Consider the following 14,231-nt stretch of genomic DNA (forward strand, 5'->3'; position numbering starts at 1 on the left):
GTACATCAAGTACAAGTTTTGCCATAAAATATCGGGTCAGGAAATAGACAGTGCTAGTCAAGCTAATCATATATTCATACCCATTAATGAATCGACAGACAGTAAACTCACAATTCAAATATGCTGTCCGATATTGTGATGGAATAGAATTCTGGGTGGAATCATGGGCACATGTAGGAGTTTTTTAGGGTGCCTCTACCCCCCCTTTTGCTCTAAGTCCTGTCTTTAATCCTTGATTTTGAAGTTGAGAAGAAATTCAAACACTACTTCTAGGCACTTGCTTGACGGACTAAAATGAATTAGTGGTGGGTGTCATTTCACCCAATGTAACAGCAAAAGGGATATTCGATTGACTTTTGGGGGATTTTAGCATAGTGTTTACAAAACATTATGTGATCATCATGGACTACCTTATTTATCATACCATGTATAAGTACTACATTTATGCACTGCCATTTTTTATTAAGTAACAGAATAATAAATAACGTGTGGACGCTAGGGGTTGCTGTTGCCCCGTTGAACCCACCAGACGTCCAAGACACACGTTTAAAACACCAAGAACAATTTCTTTAATAATATTCTTCAATAAAGTGCATAAAGCACCACACACTCCACAATTCTTCCAAAAATCACAATAATAAACATAATCCTCCACTCCCAGCAGCTCTGTTACACTCCCTCCCAACTCTGGCTCGGCCTGCTGGGTTTCCCACAGTCCTTTTATAGTCCATGATCCGGAAGTACTCCTTCTCTGGGTCAAACTCCACATCGTCCCTCCTCAAGAATCACTGAAGTACTGCGGGCTTCCGTCCTCGTGAATGTGAAGTACTTCCAGGTTGGAGTAACAGTAATAGTCCCCAGGTTCTTGGTGAGCTCCCCCTGGCGGCACCCAACATGGCTGAAGAAAAGGACTCCATATCCCATGCTGCCCTGTGGGAATCCGGGGAACCATTTCCGTCCAGTGGAGATGCCATCTAGTGTCCTGGGGGATGCAGTGCCCTGAAAAGGCTATTCTTCCTCTTTCTTTCAGTTGAGGGACGTCCCGGCCAGTCTGAAACGCCAGCCGTCCATCACAATTGTTTAAAATAAATGATAAAAACTAAAATTTAAACATTACATCTCACACGTGATTGGTCACAAATTCAAATCACTCTCAAAAAAAACCCAAAATCATTAATTTTATTTCTGAATTAAATCAGAATAATTAATTAATAAAGAAAACCTTTTCCACTGAAAGAGTAACAAGATTTTAACTTTATTAATACCAGTATAACCTTACTAATATTTGATTTTTTAATACCAAGAGGTATTAAAAAAGCTGAATTCTTGCAGTCTTGTGCTGAAATTCAATGGAATCAAACCTGCAATGAATTATTTAATTTCCTTATGAATTCTCCCCTTTGACTTGCTTGTCTTGTTAACTGGAATTTGGCAAATGTCCCCTCCATGATTTTACTGATGCCTAACGTTTACAGATTCTACATAATCTTGGTATAACTAAAAAATGTGTTAAATGAAGATGATCCTGATTATATACAATATAATGTTAACAGTGATTAGGTTGTGCCTTAATGAAGCCTGACCCTCTACCTCATAGTGGAACTGCAGAATAGAGACACAAGCAACATAACCAGTTAAGATAAATTAAGTTCTTTTCTCAGTATGTCACTCATTTGCTGATCCACGGATAGATTATAAATATGATGGCTAGGCTTTGATCTCTGGATCCCAGGAGGAAGGACCTCCACCAAGTACAAAGAGCAAAATGGTTTTCAGTGTATGTTTTTCAAAATATAAACAAATCAAGTTTAAACAAAATATTCTCAAAACTAGTCAATCCAAGTCAGCATTGCTGGAGTCAGACACCTTACACAGCAGAATCAGATGCAAAGCAGGAACCTTTACTTGGCGAACAGCAAACCATTGTAGAAATACAGTTTTGTTTACTCAGCATTTTGTTTAGCAAAACAAAAATGGTATACATGGCACTGAAATACTGTATTTATTACCCAGTAATCCCATATCACTATGAGCTACATGTGCATTTTTTCATGAGCTCTATTATTGAAAACAGTTGTGTGATGTGCAAAGAATGTGTTGTGATGTTTGCTAGTTGAATCAAAATTATAAAGGTTAGTTGTATCGTTTAAATCTGTGTTTATCTGTGACCCTGTACAGATTTATTTAGTAGACATACATTGGCTAGACATATAGTATTTTTCATATACATTGTAGGCAAGCATTGTTTAAAACTAGCAACAGCTCTCTGTTCCAAAATGTTAAAAACTGACTGATTTAACAAACCTATGTGCCTCTTGTAATCTTCATCAGGAATTTTTTATTCAGACCTCAATTTGTACTTTTATTGAACTTACAAGATAATAGTTACAAATTTGGTGTTATTTTTAATTTGGTGTTAAACTTCCAATTCATAAATATGTCTTAGCTGTGTAACGTTGAGTCTGCAGATACAGATATACAAGTCTGTCTTCATATACGTCTTCATTCATATTACATCATGAAAGAGACCAGATAAAACTATGAATATTTTTAACTCACAGATGAATAACTGGAGACCAGATTTAATTTCTAATGTACTGAATGTTTGCCCACCTGTTACACATTTTAACCTAACATTACTATGACTGTTAGGAGATAGAAGCAATCCAGCATACAGCATCAGTTGTAAGATATGAACCAACTCACTCACACACACACCCAGACCTGCTAACTGAGGATCAGTTTAGAGCTACCAGTTAACCTAACTAGATCAATGTAAAGAAAACTAGAGTATCTAGACCAAAAGCCACACAGACATGGGAAAAGTGTGGTAACTCCACACGGACAGAGGTATGCCTTGGATTCAGACCCAGACTCTTAAAGCCGTTAGGTAGCAGTGTTAGCCAATGTGCCACCAGAACTGAATACATATGTTTTGAAAAAAAGAATTTAAACATTACTGAGCTTTTATTTACTTGTGCATGCTCCGTCCTACTCTGTGTTGAAACTTAATAAGGGAATGAATTAATAACATAAAATTAGTGTGTTTTACAGTTTTTATATTGTTACATTCAGTAAATCCCTTCTGTCCTACTCAAAGCATTCTTCAAGATTTCTATATCTACCCGTTTATTGATTCTACTGATTGCATATTCTTAAATAAACTCTAGTAAATCTGCTTATTGGGCAATATAATTAGCACTGCTGACTCAGATGTCCTGCAGACTAGGTTTAAACCATTGCCCAGTGACTTTCCAAGTGGAATTTGCAAGTTTTGTATTTGCGTGGGAGTTTTTAATCCAAGCTGATCTGCGGGGCTCAGATAAATTACCTACAGTTTAAAGCTTGGCTGTTTTTTTGTCTCTTTTATTACAATTGGATAACAGCTAGTGACTATGTTGCAGTCAAATTGTTAAGCAAAATCATGAATTATATTAGTACACATGGGGTTTGAAGTTCAGTGTTTTAGTTACTCCACCCTAGTCTCTTTATCACAAAGGCCAGGGGCATTTCTGGGATCTGCAGCAGGTATCATGGTCTTAGCCCCCTTTTACTCACATTTCTACATGCTTATACAAATGAAGAGCTGTGATTTTGCATGCGTTTCTCCAGGTGTACAAAATCGAATAGCGGTTCCATCTAAGGGGTTCACATGTGTACAATGGTTAAAAAAACTGACCATAGGATAAACACATTAGATAATCTATATCTATATATCTATATATATCTATATATATATCTATATATATATATATATATATATATATCTATATCTATATCTATATCTATATCTATATCTATATATATATATATATATATATATATACACACATACACACACTGTATACATATACACACACACACACTGTGTATATATATATGTATATAAATAAAATGGACAAAAACAACAGGGGCTTGGCAAAACACATCATAAATATAATGGACAAAAAGATGAAGGGCTACAAAAAATTGATCTTGAGTTTAAGCCTCTGAAGTCACACACATACACGACACTGACAAACTCATGAGCATTAACTTAGTAGGTGACCATAAAATCATGAAGACATGCACGTTAAGTTAACATGTGACCACAATCTTTACTCAGAGTGGGCTTGTGTCCCGAAATGGAATGGCATCCCATTCAGAGGTGATTCCCCCCACACACCTGATGCTACTGTGATACAATAAATCCCCAAAAACTTGATTATAGAACATTGGCTTCAAAATAAAAAAATTTAAAATAGATTGATTGATTGATGAACAGATAGACATAGATTTATTACTTTGAAAAGTAGTGGCAACACAAATTCCAGGAATAATTGGTGAATCATTGGAATTAAATAGGTTATTTTTCTAGCAGGAACCTGAAAAAAATTGTAAAAACATTCCTGCAAATGCATCAGACATTTTTCTTATTATAACAATTTTAATTGAATATGAATTATGCTCAATTAAAACATCTTAAAAATAAAATTGAAAAACTTACAATGACTTCAAAAGATTCGCAATTACCCTTGGTGGACACCAGGTCTGCGATAGATTTTGGGTTGAAGTTTCCCTCTTCGTGGTATTGTACACTATTTCATAAAAGTCAGACTGACTGAATTTCTGGGAGCCCTCTATGACTGAATGTTTTTTGTTGAATTCATTGAATTGTTAAAAGGAAACCGACTATTTGCAACCTCTTTAGAAAAATGAACTGTTTATGGTGGTGCTCATTTAAAAAAATGTTTTTTTAAGGGGCGGTAAATAAGCTGCATTGGTTAATTAACTTTTGAGCTACTTCATTCCTTTACTGGTGCCACGAATGACCTTTCATTACATCACAAAATCATTACATTTTTGTGTCATCAAGAATTTCTTTCTTTCAGCTCTACTAAATCTCACACTAAGCATTTCCACTAGTATTGATACACTTCAAGAATCTATATTGTGACGCAAATGGTATTAGCGTTTTTAAGATTAGGCACCCAAAGGGGACATTAACATTAGGGACCTATACGTAGCTATGATCCACCCCCACTAAATTAGTTAGTATTTGTGGTTGGGATTGGCCAGTCTAATAATTTAAAATCCAAAAATTTAGTAACCTGGGCGTCAGCCTCACGATAACAGAGAAGTACCAGTAATTGCTTTAGGTTCAAGCCACGGGTGCTCCTGTTTCCTCCCAACGTTCAAAGACTTGCAGGTTTGTTGCATTCTAAGGTGGCCCTAGTGTGTGTGTGTGTGTTCAAGCTGTAATGGACGGCACCATGCCCGGGGATTGTTCAGGCCTTGCACCTAACTAACGCTTGCTGGGAAAAAGGATTTGGAATAAGGATAGACTGAGTAATGTTAATGCTATGTTTGTTTTCAGCTTTTATCTTTTAGTAATATTCACGAGAGAAATATGCTTGAAAGGAAACAAACCATTACGTTGTTTATTATATATTCATTGTTATTTGTCTCTTTATAACATCCCTGTCATTATAATAATCCTCTTTTCAATTCCGCACGGTACCGATTTTCTTATTTAGGTCCTCGGATTAAAAAGTTTAAGAACCCCTGCAAATATTTGGGGAGGGGGGATGGACTTTACGTGTTTATTTATAGTTTCTAATCACTTAATATTAACTCTTCGAAGGCTTGAATGCACCTTGCAGAGAAGCATGACGTTGTAGCGAAATTTCTTCCTTTTATTTCTTCCTTTTATTTATTTAATTTTTTTGGAAGATCCTTTTAGTTAATTAGTGAATTATTTTACTTTTTGGGCCGTATCGAGACGAGCGAGTTACCGCACGGATTTGAGTGGCCGCTTCAACTCTAAGTCGGGCTCCAACCCCTGCCGCGTTTTCTATCATAAATACTCGCCATGTTGGGGTCAGTCTCCGTCTCTATTTGTGGCTCCCTCGCTGTCACCAAATCCTCCAGGTCGCCCCCAAATGCCGCTCTACGCTTCGCAGTCAGTGCGAAGTCCGTCTGTGGCAGTCACCGAACGTGTGACGTCATGTGAACTGCAGGGCACTAGTGCTTTTGTAGTGCATCTGCGCACGCATTAAAAATAGCACGACTTGGAACCGTTTCTCTGGTGTATTTGTATTCATATTCTTAGTGATCTCACACTTCGGCCCAGGGCAGTTAGTTCCACCACAGCAGACAGAGGTCCTGACCTAACCATATAGGGCAAGTAGTGGGAAGTTTCTACTTACTACTCTTTATAGTAGATAGATACTCTGGTACCCGCCGAAACTCCACAAATGGCCATTGTAGAATGCAGTGAGGTGAATGGTTTCACCTCCAGCCGTACAATATAAAAAACAATTAAAAGAGGGAAACGTATCCCCTTTTCTATATACACTGTGTCTAACTGAGAGTCAAAGTAAATCATTGCAGCAGCATGGGACAATGGCAGGGAATGACCCTGGATGGGCCATTGTACATTGTTGCAAACACCTACACTCAGTTTAGAGTCACCAGTCCCTAGGATATCAGGTAAACACCACACAGTGCAGGGACAAGTTAATAAAATCTTTATTATTGTCATTATTAGGCATCGGTGTAGTAGACAGTAGGACTTTTGAGACCTTCAATACTCGACTCAATGTTATTTTGGAGAATTTTCTTTATTAGGAGTGATGTGTTGTTGGCCAGTTCTGATCAAAATTTTTTTTATACTATTACAGTATGGTAGTTGTGCTGCCTTTCTATGACAGATTGAAATCTAAGTAATCAACCTAGACCTAAGTGTTAAATTTTGCAGTGCACCATGCAATGCATATGCCTCTATTTGGTATGGGATTCATAAACACTGTGCTATTATTTTTGATGTGCCATCTTTTTGGAATGACAAATGAAATGCATTTTATTGCTAAACATGTTTATGATTATGACGGTGGCGGAGCAGGTTGCTGCCTCGCAGTTAGGAGACCCGGGTCCTCCCTACGTGGAGTTTGCATGTTCTGCCTGTGTTTGTGTGGGTTTCCACCAGGTTCTCCGGTTTCCTCCCACAGTCCAAAGACATGCAGGTTAGGTGCAGTGGTGATCCTAAATTGTCCCTAGTGTGTGCTTGGTGTGTGGGTGTGTGTGTATGTGCCTGCGGTGGGCTGGCGCCCTGACCGGGGTTTGTTTCCTGCCTTGCACCCCGTGTTGGCTGGGATTGGCTCCAGCAGACCCCCATGACCCTGTAGTTAGGATATAGCGGGTTGGATGATGGATGGATGGATGTTTGTGATATGCTAACCTTTGACAGAGATGTAGTAAAAAGGCAGACAAACAGACACTTATCCTATTAATAAGGTGGATCTTCAGTGGTATTCCAAATGAGTAATATGGCCACCTCACTTTCTTGCTTTGGGAACAGACTTATGAATGAGGGTTTGCCAAAGGTGGCTTTGCAAGAAAGACAATGGCAGATCTCAGGCATCTTATAGGTTTATACCATGTAAGTAGTTACACCGATATTTTGTAGTGTTGCAATTTATTGCATACTTGCTGAGTTTAGAATAAAATGCCAAATCATAGAAGAAACAAGTCAAGCTGGTTAAGTGTGGCAATGTAGTGATACTAATTTTTGGCTTATTTTTCATTCTTTATCCTCAACCCTTCACATTTTTATTACCCATTCATCCATATACTCAATGAACCTACTGTGTCCAGTTTTAGTGTCACAGGGATCAATATCCAATCCTGGAAGTACTGGGTGCAAGAGAGGATTATAGCAAGGGTTACAGGGTCATAGTAAGCTTTTAAATGCAGAATGAAACTGGTATTCGTACAGTGTAAACATTCAGCCTTCATAAAGAGGACATCCCGGACAGGAATAAAACTTTGGCCATCAAACTTAATGGTGTGATACACAGGTATTTACTTATGCACACAACCACTTCAGTCACTCAACAATTAATTCAACACACGTATTTAGGATGTCAGTTGAACTCTTTTATGAAAGTTGACTCATTTGATCAAGCTGCCCTGTGGAACATCCTGAGACTTTGCTGGACCCTCTGAAGTTGCTGAATATTATGGCTGGCCTATACACTGGTACTGTGAGGGCAGTGCAGAGTGGAAGCAGAACCTCTGAGTTTTTCCCAGTTTATTCTGGGGTTCATCAAGAGTGTGTTCTTGCTCCTACCCTGTTCAGTGCTTGCATAGACTGGGTTTTGGGCAGGGTCATGGGCTCCAGCAGCTGTGGGGTATCTGTAGGTGAAGAGAGATTCACTGATCTTGACTTTGCTAATGATGCTGCAATTTTCGCGGAGTCAATGGAAGCTCTGATTTGAGCTCTCAAAAGACTGAGCAAGGAGTGTGTGTCTGGGCTGGTGAGTGTCCTGGTTAAAAAAACAAGATCTAGGCCTTAAAAGACCTCTTGTGCACCTCCATCAGCAGTGTCTCTGTCTGCAGATTGAATGTCAACCATGTCGAGAGGTTTATTTACCTCGGCAACAACATTAATGTTTCTGGTGACTCTTCCTATGAATTCAGTAGGTGGATTGCGAGAGCATGGGGGGTCATGAGGTCGCTGGAAAGGGACATGTGGCTCTCCCAGTATCTCTGTAAAAGGACAAAGGTCCAAGTCTTTTGAGTCCTGGTGCTCTCTGCTTTGCTATATGGTTGTGAGACATGGACACTATCCAATGACCCGAGAAGAAGACTGGACATCTTTAAAGAATTCTTGGGTAACACTGGTTTGACTTTGTGTTGAACGAGAGATTGCTCACAGAGTCCCGAATGACACGCATTACCTGTATTGTGAGGAAACGTCAGTTAATGTACTACAGTCATGTGGTGTGATTCAATGACAGTGATCCGGCTCGTAGGATTCTCATTATTGAGGACCTGAGCGGCTGGACAAGGCCAAGGGGATGCTTGTTACACCTGGCTGCAGCAGATAGATGTTCATTTCCAGAGGGTGGGATATGACCACGTGTCTGCCTTGGGTGGTTGCCAAGCAGGATCCTGAGCTGATTCGTTGTGTGGTAGGTGTGACAACGCACTGTACGAGTGCATACTCCCCAACCTGATTCAGGATGTGTCTGATAAACCTGATCCAAACCAAAATAAAGCCATGCAGAAATAGTAAGAAAATACAAATTTCACACAAATAATAAACAAGTTTGCATTTGTTCTCAGTTTCCTGGAGCTATGAAATAGCAGCACTAACTTCTGCTCAGCTGTACTGTTCCATGTATATTCGTTTCTTCTATACATTTCCCCCAATCTGTTTTCTTAGAGTAGAGAATTGTGGGGAAATGTAGGCAATAGCCACCCTTGAATGGAACACTGGTGCATTTCAGAATAAAATAATGATCATTCATTTCCTCGGACTGCTTATAATGAGCTTTTAAAGTTCAGAAGGAAATTAGATTGGATACAGGGTGAACATTCGGACTCCATAATGAGGATACCCTGGACAGTAATAAAACTCAAGCTATCAAACTTTTGGGAGACTTGTAATCCATTTCACTTGCTATTATAAACATTAGGTGCATGTTTGAGACTTCAGTATTGCTAATTCATCCATTAATCCATCCATCCATTTTCATAAAGGTTTGGAAGATAAATAGAAATTCTATTCTGATAGCAACAAGGGCTAGGCAGGAATCCTCCTTAAATAGGACTCTAGTGCATTGTTGTGCACATTAAACAGTGGCATGCAACACAGTCCCCCTGCCAGCAATATGAATACAGCCCAAGCAATCTCAAGTGGCAATGTTTCCTACCATCCCTCTGTGTCTTTCTGCTATGTGGTTATTATTGTAATTTGTTTTGTTATGTATTTTACTCACTGAATGCTCTGTGAAGCGCTATGTAAAAGACATTAGTTGATCGACTGAAACATCAATGGCTTTCATTGCGGCAACAGAATTGTAGGAATCGGACAATGCATGGAGTGAGTGTGCATTGTGCATGAAAGACAATATAACTTGCAAAATATAATCAGGAAAACATTATGTATGTAAGAGGTCATTATAAGCCTGGATTTGAATTTTTCAGACTGACAAACATTATTTATCACAACTCCATGCACTGGATGAATTAAGATAATTATCTCAGACTATTAGGCAGCAAGGTGTCATAGTGGTTAGCTCTATTTCTTCACAGATTCAGAGTTTAAATCCTATACTTGATCATTGCTGATGTGAAGTCTGCATATTCTATCCATATCTTACCTGACTTTTCCTCAAATCAAAATCAAATTGTACACTTAGTAGAATATGTAGTTTAAAGAGGAGTGGTGGCTCTGAGGCTAAGGATCTGTGCTAGTATATGGTTCGAATCCTTGTTACTGTCAAAGAGATCCTGCTGTGTTGGGCCCTTGAGCAAGGCCCTTAAGCTGTCATTGCTCCGGGGGTGCTGTGTAATGGCCGACCCTGCCATCTGACCCCAAGAGGTATGTAAAAAATATTAAATTCATAATACAAGAAACTGTATAAGGCAAAATAAAGAACAAAATATGCTTAATTGCTCAACTGTCCTTAGCTGCTCAACTCCAGTGTACCTTTAAGAAGAATATTAACAGACAATAACAATGCATGACTTTGTAAATATTAAAAAGTCATTATACATATGTTATACATAATAAATAACTAAATTAATATCTTAAATGAGAGTTTACAATAGGCCATTATGTAATTTTAGACACTTTCCTTAGGGTACTCCAGATTTTCCATCTATATCCTCAGAGATGGGATTAAATTAAATTCCCCTATGTGTATAAACAAGCACTGCTATGGACTGATGCTTTGCTTGAGTTGGTTCCAGCCATCCACCTGATTCTGCTCAATGTCCTTGAATTGGATTCAAAGGATTTACGAATATTTTATTATAAGTAAGCACTGTAGACTGGCTGTAATGTTTTCACTACAGATTGTTTTTAAATGCCTACTTTCTATATGAACCGAAATACAAGCTGTGTGACATTTGTTTATTCTGCTTACAGTTTTTAAATGGAAGTAATTTCTTTTAGTGGAGTGCCTACTTAATTATTAACTTTAAAAGCCCTTTTAGGGTGAGTCACTGCCTTATTAATGGAGGCATGATTTATATTGTTATTGTACCATTTTCCATCATCTCCAGTGGAAGTCACCATACATTTTTGTTTTTCATGATGTTAGACTACATTCTGTACATTACTTGTATCAAATAAAGAAGTCACACTTCACAGATGCCCTAATTCAAGCTCCTACAAATTGCACCTCAAAACAAAGTTCATTACTCCCACAAATAAGATTGCTCTGCTCCTTCTGTATTGTTTCAGTGACAACAGGACTAACCTTAAAAATCTATCTGCTGTCACACTTCTTTTTTCCAGGATAATAAGGAGCTGCAGCAGAATAACTATTGAGGTTAGTCACATGGAATTTTGGTTCAAACTTTTTGTTTGTAATGTTCCCACTAGGCCGTGGTAGTTCTTTGGAATGAATGAAATCACAACCTGTTTTTATCTGCAGATTGGCTTTGGCTGCTTAGGTTCAGGAGAAATATGGTGCAGGTTTATTTAATGGGTGGATGGAATTTTATTTAGCTTCATTCAAACAATGCCATGTTTTTTTCATTATAGTCTACTTTGAAAAGTTACGAAGAAGGAGAACTAGGTGATAAAAGCTTTGCTAGAGCTGTACCAGGACTGATTTGAAGAAAAATGACACCCATCCATTTCTTTCAGCATTTTAATCCAAAATAAAGGATTTTTGAAGGTAGCCAGAGTTCATCCTTTCAGCATTGGGCACAAGCTTACTATAAGCAATGTGCCAGCCCATCTTAGGGCATATTTATTACATGTCTACATTCACTTGCTCTGGGAAATCCAGAGTTACTGATTAACATAACCTTCCCAGTCAACTAGAAAAACATTGGAGTTTTCTCATTTGACAAATACTTGCTTTGCTTTTCTTCTTTTTCATCTTAGCAGCAACTTCGAAACAATTAACCACTGGAGTTGTTTTTGATTTTAAACGGACATCTTTTTTTCGCTTCTTTGTGTCTGCAGTATGTACTTACAAATGAATATCTTAACACTAATACTGTATCAGAATCGTGCAATTTCTTAATTAATGCAAATAACTGAAATGCTATAACTTGGTTGTTGGTGGACCTTTAAATACCAATACTGTGTAGTGTAAATTAGAGTTCTTTCTATCACTCTTTTTGTAAAATCCTTCAGACTTCCCCACAGGTCATTCTATTTTTCCTTTACAGGTACTTAAGTCTAATATTACTCAGTCAATAAATAACCACATCTCTGTGGGTACTGAAACAAATGTGATTAAGTGTGTTAAGATTCAATTGTTTTGTCTGGTTGTAATTGTGCAACTATTGTTACCAGTGTCTTAATTTGACTTAATTGGTCTTTGAGGGCACTTACAGGTACAGAAAGGCAAGTCATAACTATACAAGGAGGAAAGTCAAGTATTCACAAGCCCTTTATAAGAACAATTTAGAAAACACAAGTGCTTTTCAGGATATGCGACTTAAAAAAAAAAAAAATTTAGTTGAACTGCATTTGTTGGCATATGCTGCCATCTTCTGGTCACCTTTAAGCTCATTTGCATCACTTCTTTTTTAATTATGGACCAAAATCAAAACATTTTTGTAACATAATTAGGGGAATTTGATTTAAATTATGTTTTTACATCTGTATATGCTGTTTTAGCTGTATTAGTTTGATGTTCTAGAAAAATGGGAGGTTTATAGGATTTGATTGTGTTTATTTGAGCCTGTGGTTCCATAAGACTATTTGACCTACAAGTAATTGTCAGCACAAATGTATCCTTATGTTTTCCAAATTGCAAGTTTTCAGGCCTGCGGCATGAGGATACTGCATATTGAAGCAAACCATCACACTAGTGGGTGCAGTACAAGAGCATAGGGGTTTTTAACCTTTGCTTACGTTTGTCAAAAACGAGAAATTTCTTTTTTAATTTGGAGACATATAGTTACTCTTGTTGTATAATCTTGGGCATTTTCTTCTTTTTTTTACTTTTTCTACAATTTAAAAACATACTTTTTCCTTATATAGTCTATAATGCATGGAAGCCACTTTATGTGGCTATTTTTTCTTTTAGTTCACAAGCTTTTTACAATTCTAAGTTGTGAGAAGTAAATAACAAGCTCATTTTTTTGTTGTGACTGGATCAGCCCCACATGCCACTTCTCTGGACCCAAAAGAATACTAAGTAGGCCGAACATATATAATGTCCATTACTAACAAAACACACAAGGACATGGTGGAGAGATGGAGAAAGAAAAAAAAACAGCAAACAAAACTGAAAAACATAGACCTAGCAGGCTTTTGTGGGTCTGTGTATCCAACTGTTGTGTTCTGTCAGTGTTATGGGTTGGCTTGTCTACTCAGACTGCAATCCAGGAGCAAAATGCATTAATCTTGTTACCTCTCCACTTCCTGTTAACCCTGACCAATTCCTCAATTTTATTTTGTCATTGGTCCATACTCCTCCAGTCTCTGGACACAGATTTAATTCCTGAGCTTTACACTCCATGCCAAGTGGTGCATTCTGGCCAAGTCCTTCATTTACTTTAAAGGTCACGGGCTGTGCTACTTCTGCTGATGAGACAGCAAACTAGAATTCTCTTTTGGAGATCCTGATGCTCCTGATTTCAGGTCCTTGGAGCATCCATACTATCTGCCCTGTTAGAGTTTTAATGTTTCAATCTTGAACTGTGTCCCCACTGGTGTCTAGTGCAAACACTTTCCTCACCTTCCTGGCTTCTCTACACTGTAAAAAAATGAAATCTAAGTAAGTGAAAAGTATTTATATCAAGACATTAAATCTTGTTTTCCTTATTGTAAGAATTATTGACATCAAGAATTTTGAGTTTACGATTATTTGGCTTACTTAAAGAAATTTTGTCAAGTAGAATTTGTTTACCTCATTGACAGAAAAACTGAGAGATTCTGTTGTATAAATACAATATATTACTTTTCTAAGGGAATAGCAAAATTCACATTGCCATGTAAGGCCAGAATGAGAAGTAGAATACAGAGAAAAGCCTTTCCTTATTATCTAGGCAGCTCTCGAAATTATAATATTTTCAAAAGGACCTTTTATCTGTTTTCAAAGACAAATATTTGTTATTTATTGGGTGCTTTGCTGCAAGTCTTTTTTTCTCTAGAATGTTGCTGCCAGAGTAGACTATTAGTAAAACATTAGCTATTCCCTCTATGTTGGTTTAATTTATAATAAAAAACTATCTCCAGCTCTGAAAACTGTAGATTTCAGCATCCGTGAATG

At 37.7% G+C, this 14,231-nt stretch overlaps 1 protein-coding gene and 1 long non-coding RNA gene across 4 annotated transcripts in view; one reads left to right on the forward strand and one right to left on the reverse strand.

Moving 5' to 3' along the window:
- Positions 1-6,005, reverse strand: part of LOC120525602 (bifunctional protein GlmU-like) — a 167,393-nt gene extending 161,388 nt beyond the window's left edge. Inside the window, exon 1 of one of the 2 annotated variants that reach the window (XR_005632982.1) lies at positions 4,487-4,901. Coding sequence is in view for 1 of the 2 variants with exons in the window: in XM_039748026.1 (XP_039603960.1) it covers positions 5,851-5,853 (3 nt within the window). In the remaining variant the exon portion in view is untranslated. Of the gene's footprint in view, positions 1-4,486; positions 4,902-5,850 lie in introns of those variants that run through there. The other variant, XM_039748026.1, reaches the window with a different exon arrangement.
- LOC120525603 overlaps positions 1-14,231 on the forward strand; it is a 94,242-nt gene that overhangs the window by 20,944 nt on the left and 59,067 nt on the right. Inside the window, exon 1 of one of the 2 annotated variants that reach the window (XR_005632984.1) lies at positions 5,073-5,188. The exons of the other annotated variant lie outside the window; for it this stretch is intronic. This is a non-coding gene — a long non-coding RNA (uncharacterized LOC120525603). Of the gene's footprint in view, positions 1-5,072; positions 5,189-14,231 lie in introns of those variants that run through there. 2 annotated transcript variants of the gene reach the window in all.

Source organism: Polypterus senegalus, chromosome 3 (assembly GCF_016835505.1).
Source record: "Polypterus senegalus isolate Bchr_013 chromosome 3, ASM1683550v1, whole genome shotgun sequence".
NCBI lineage: Eukaryota > Metazoa > Chordata > Cladistia > Polypteriformes > Polypteridae > Polypterus > Polypterus senegalus.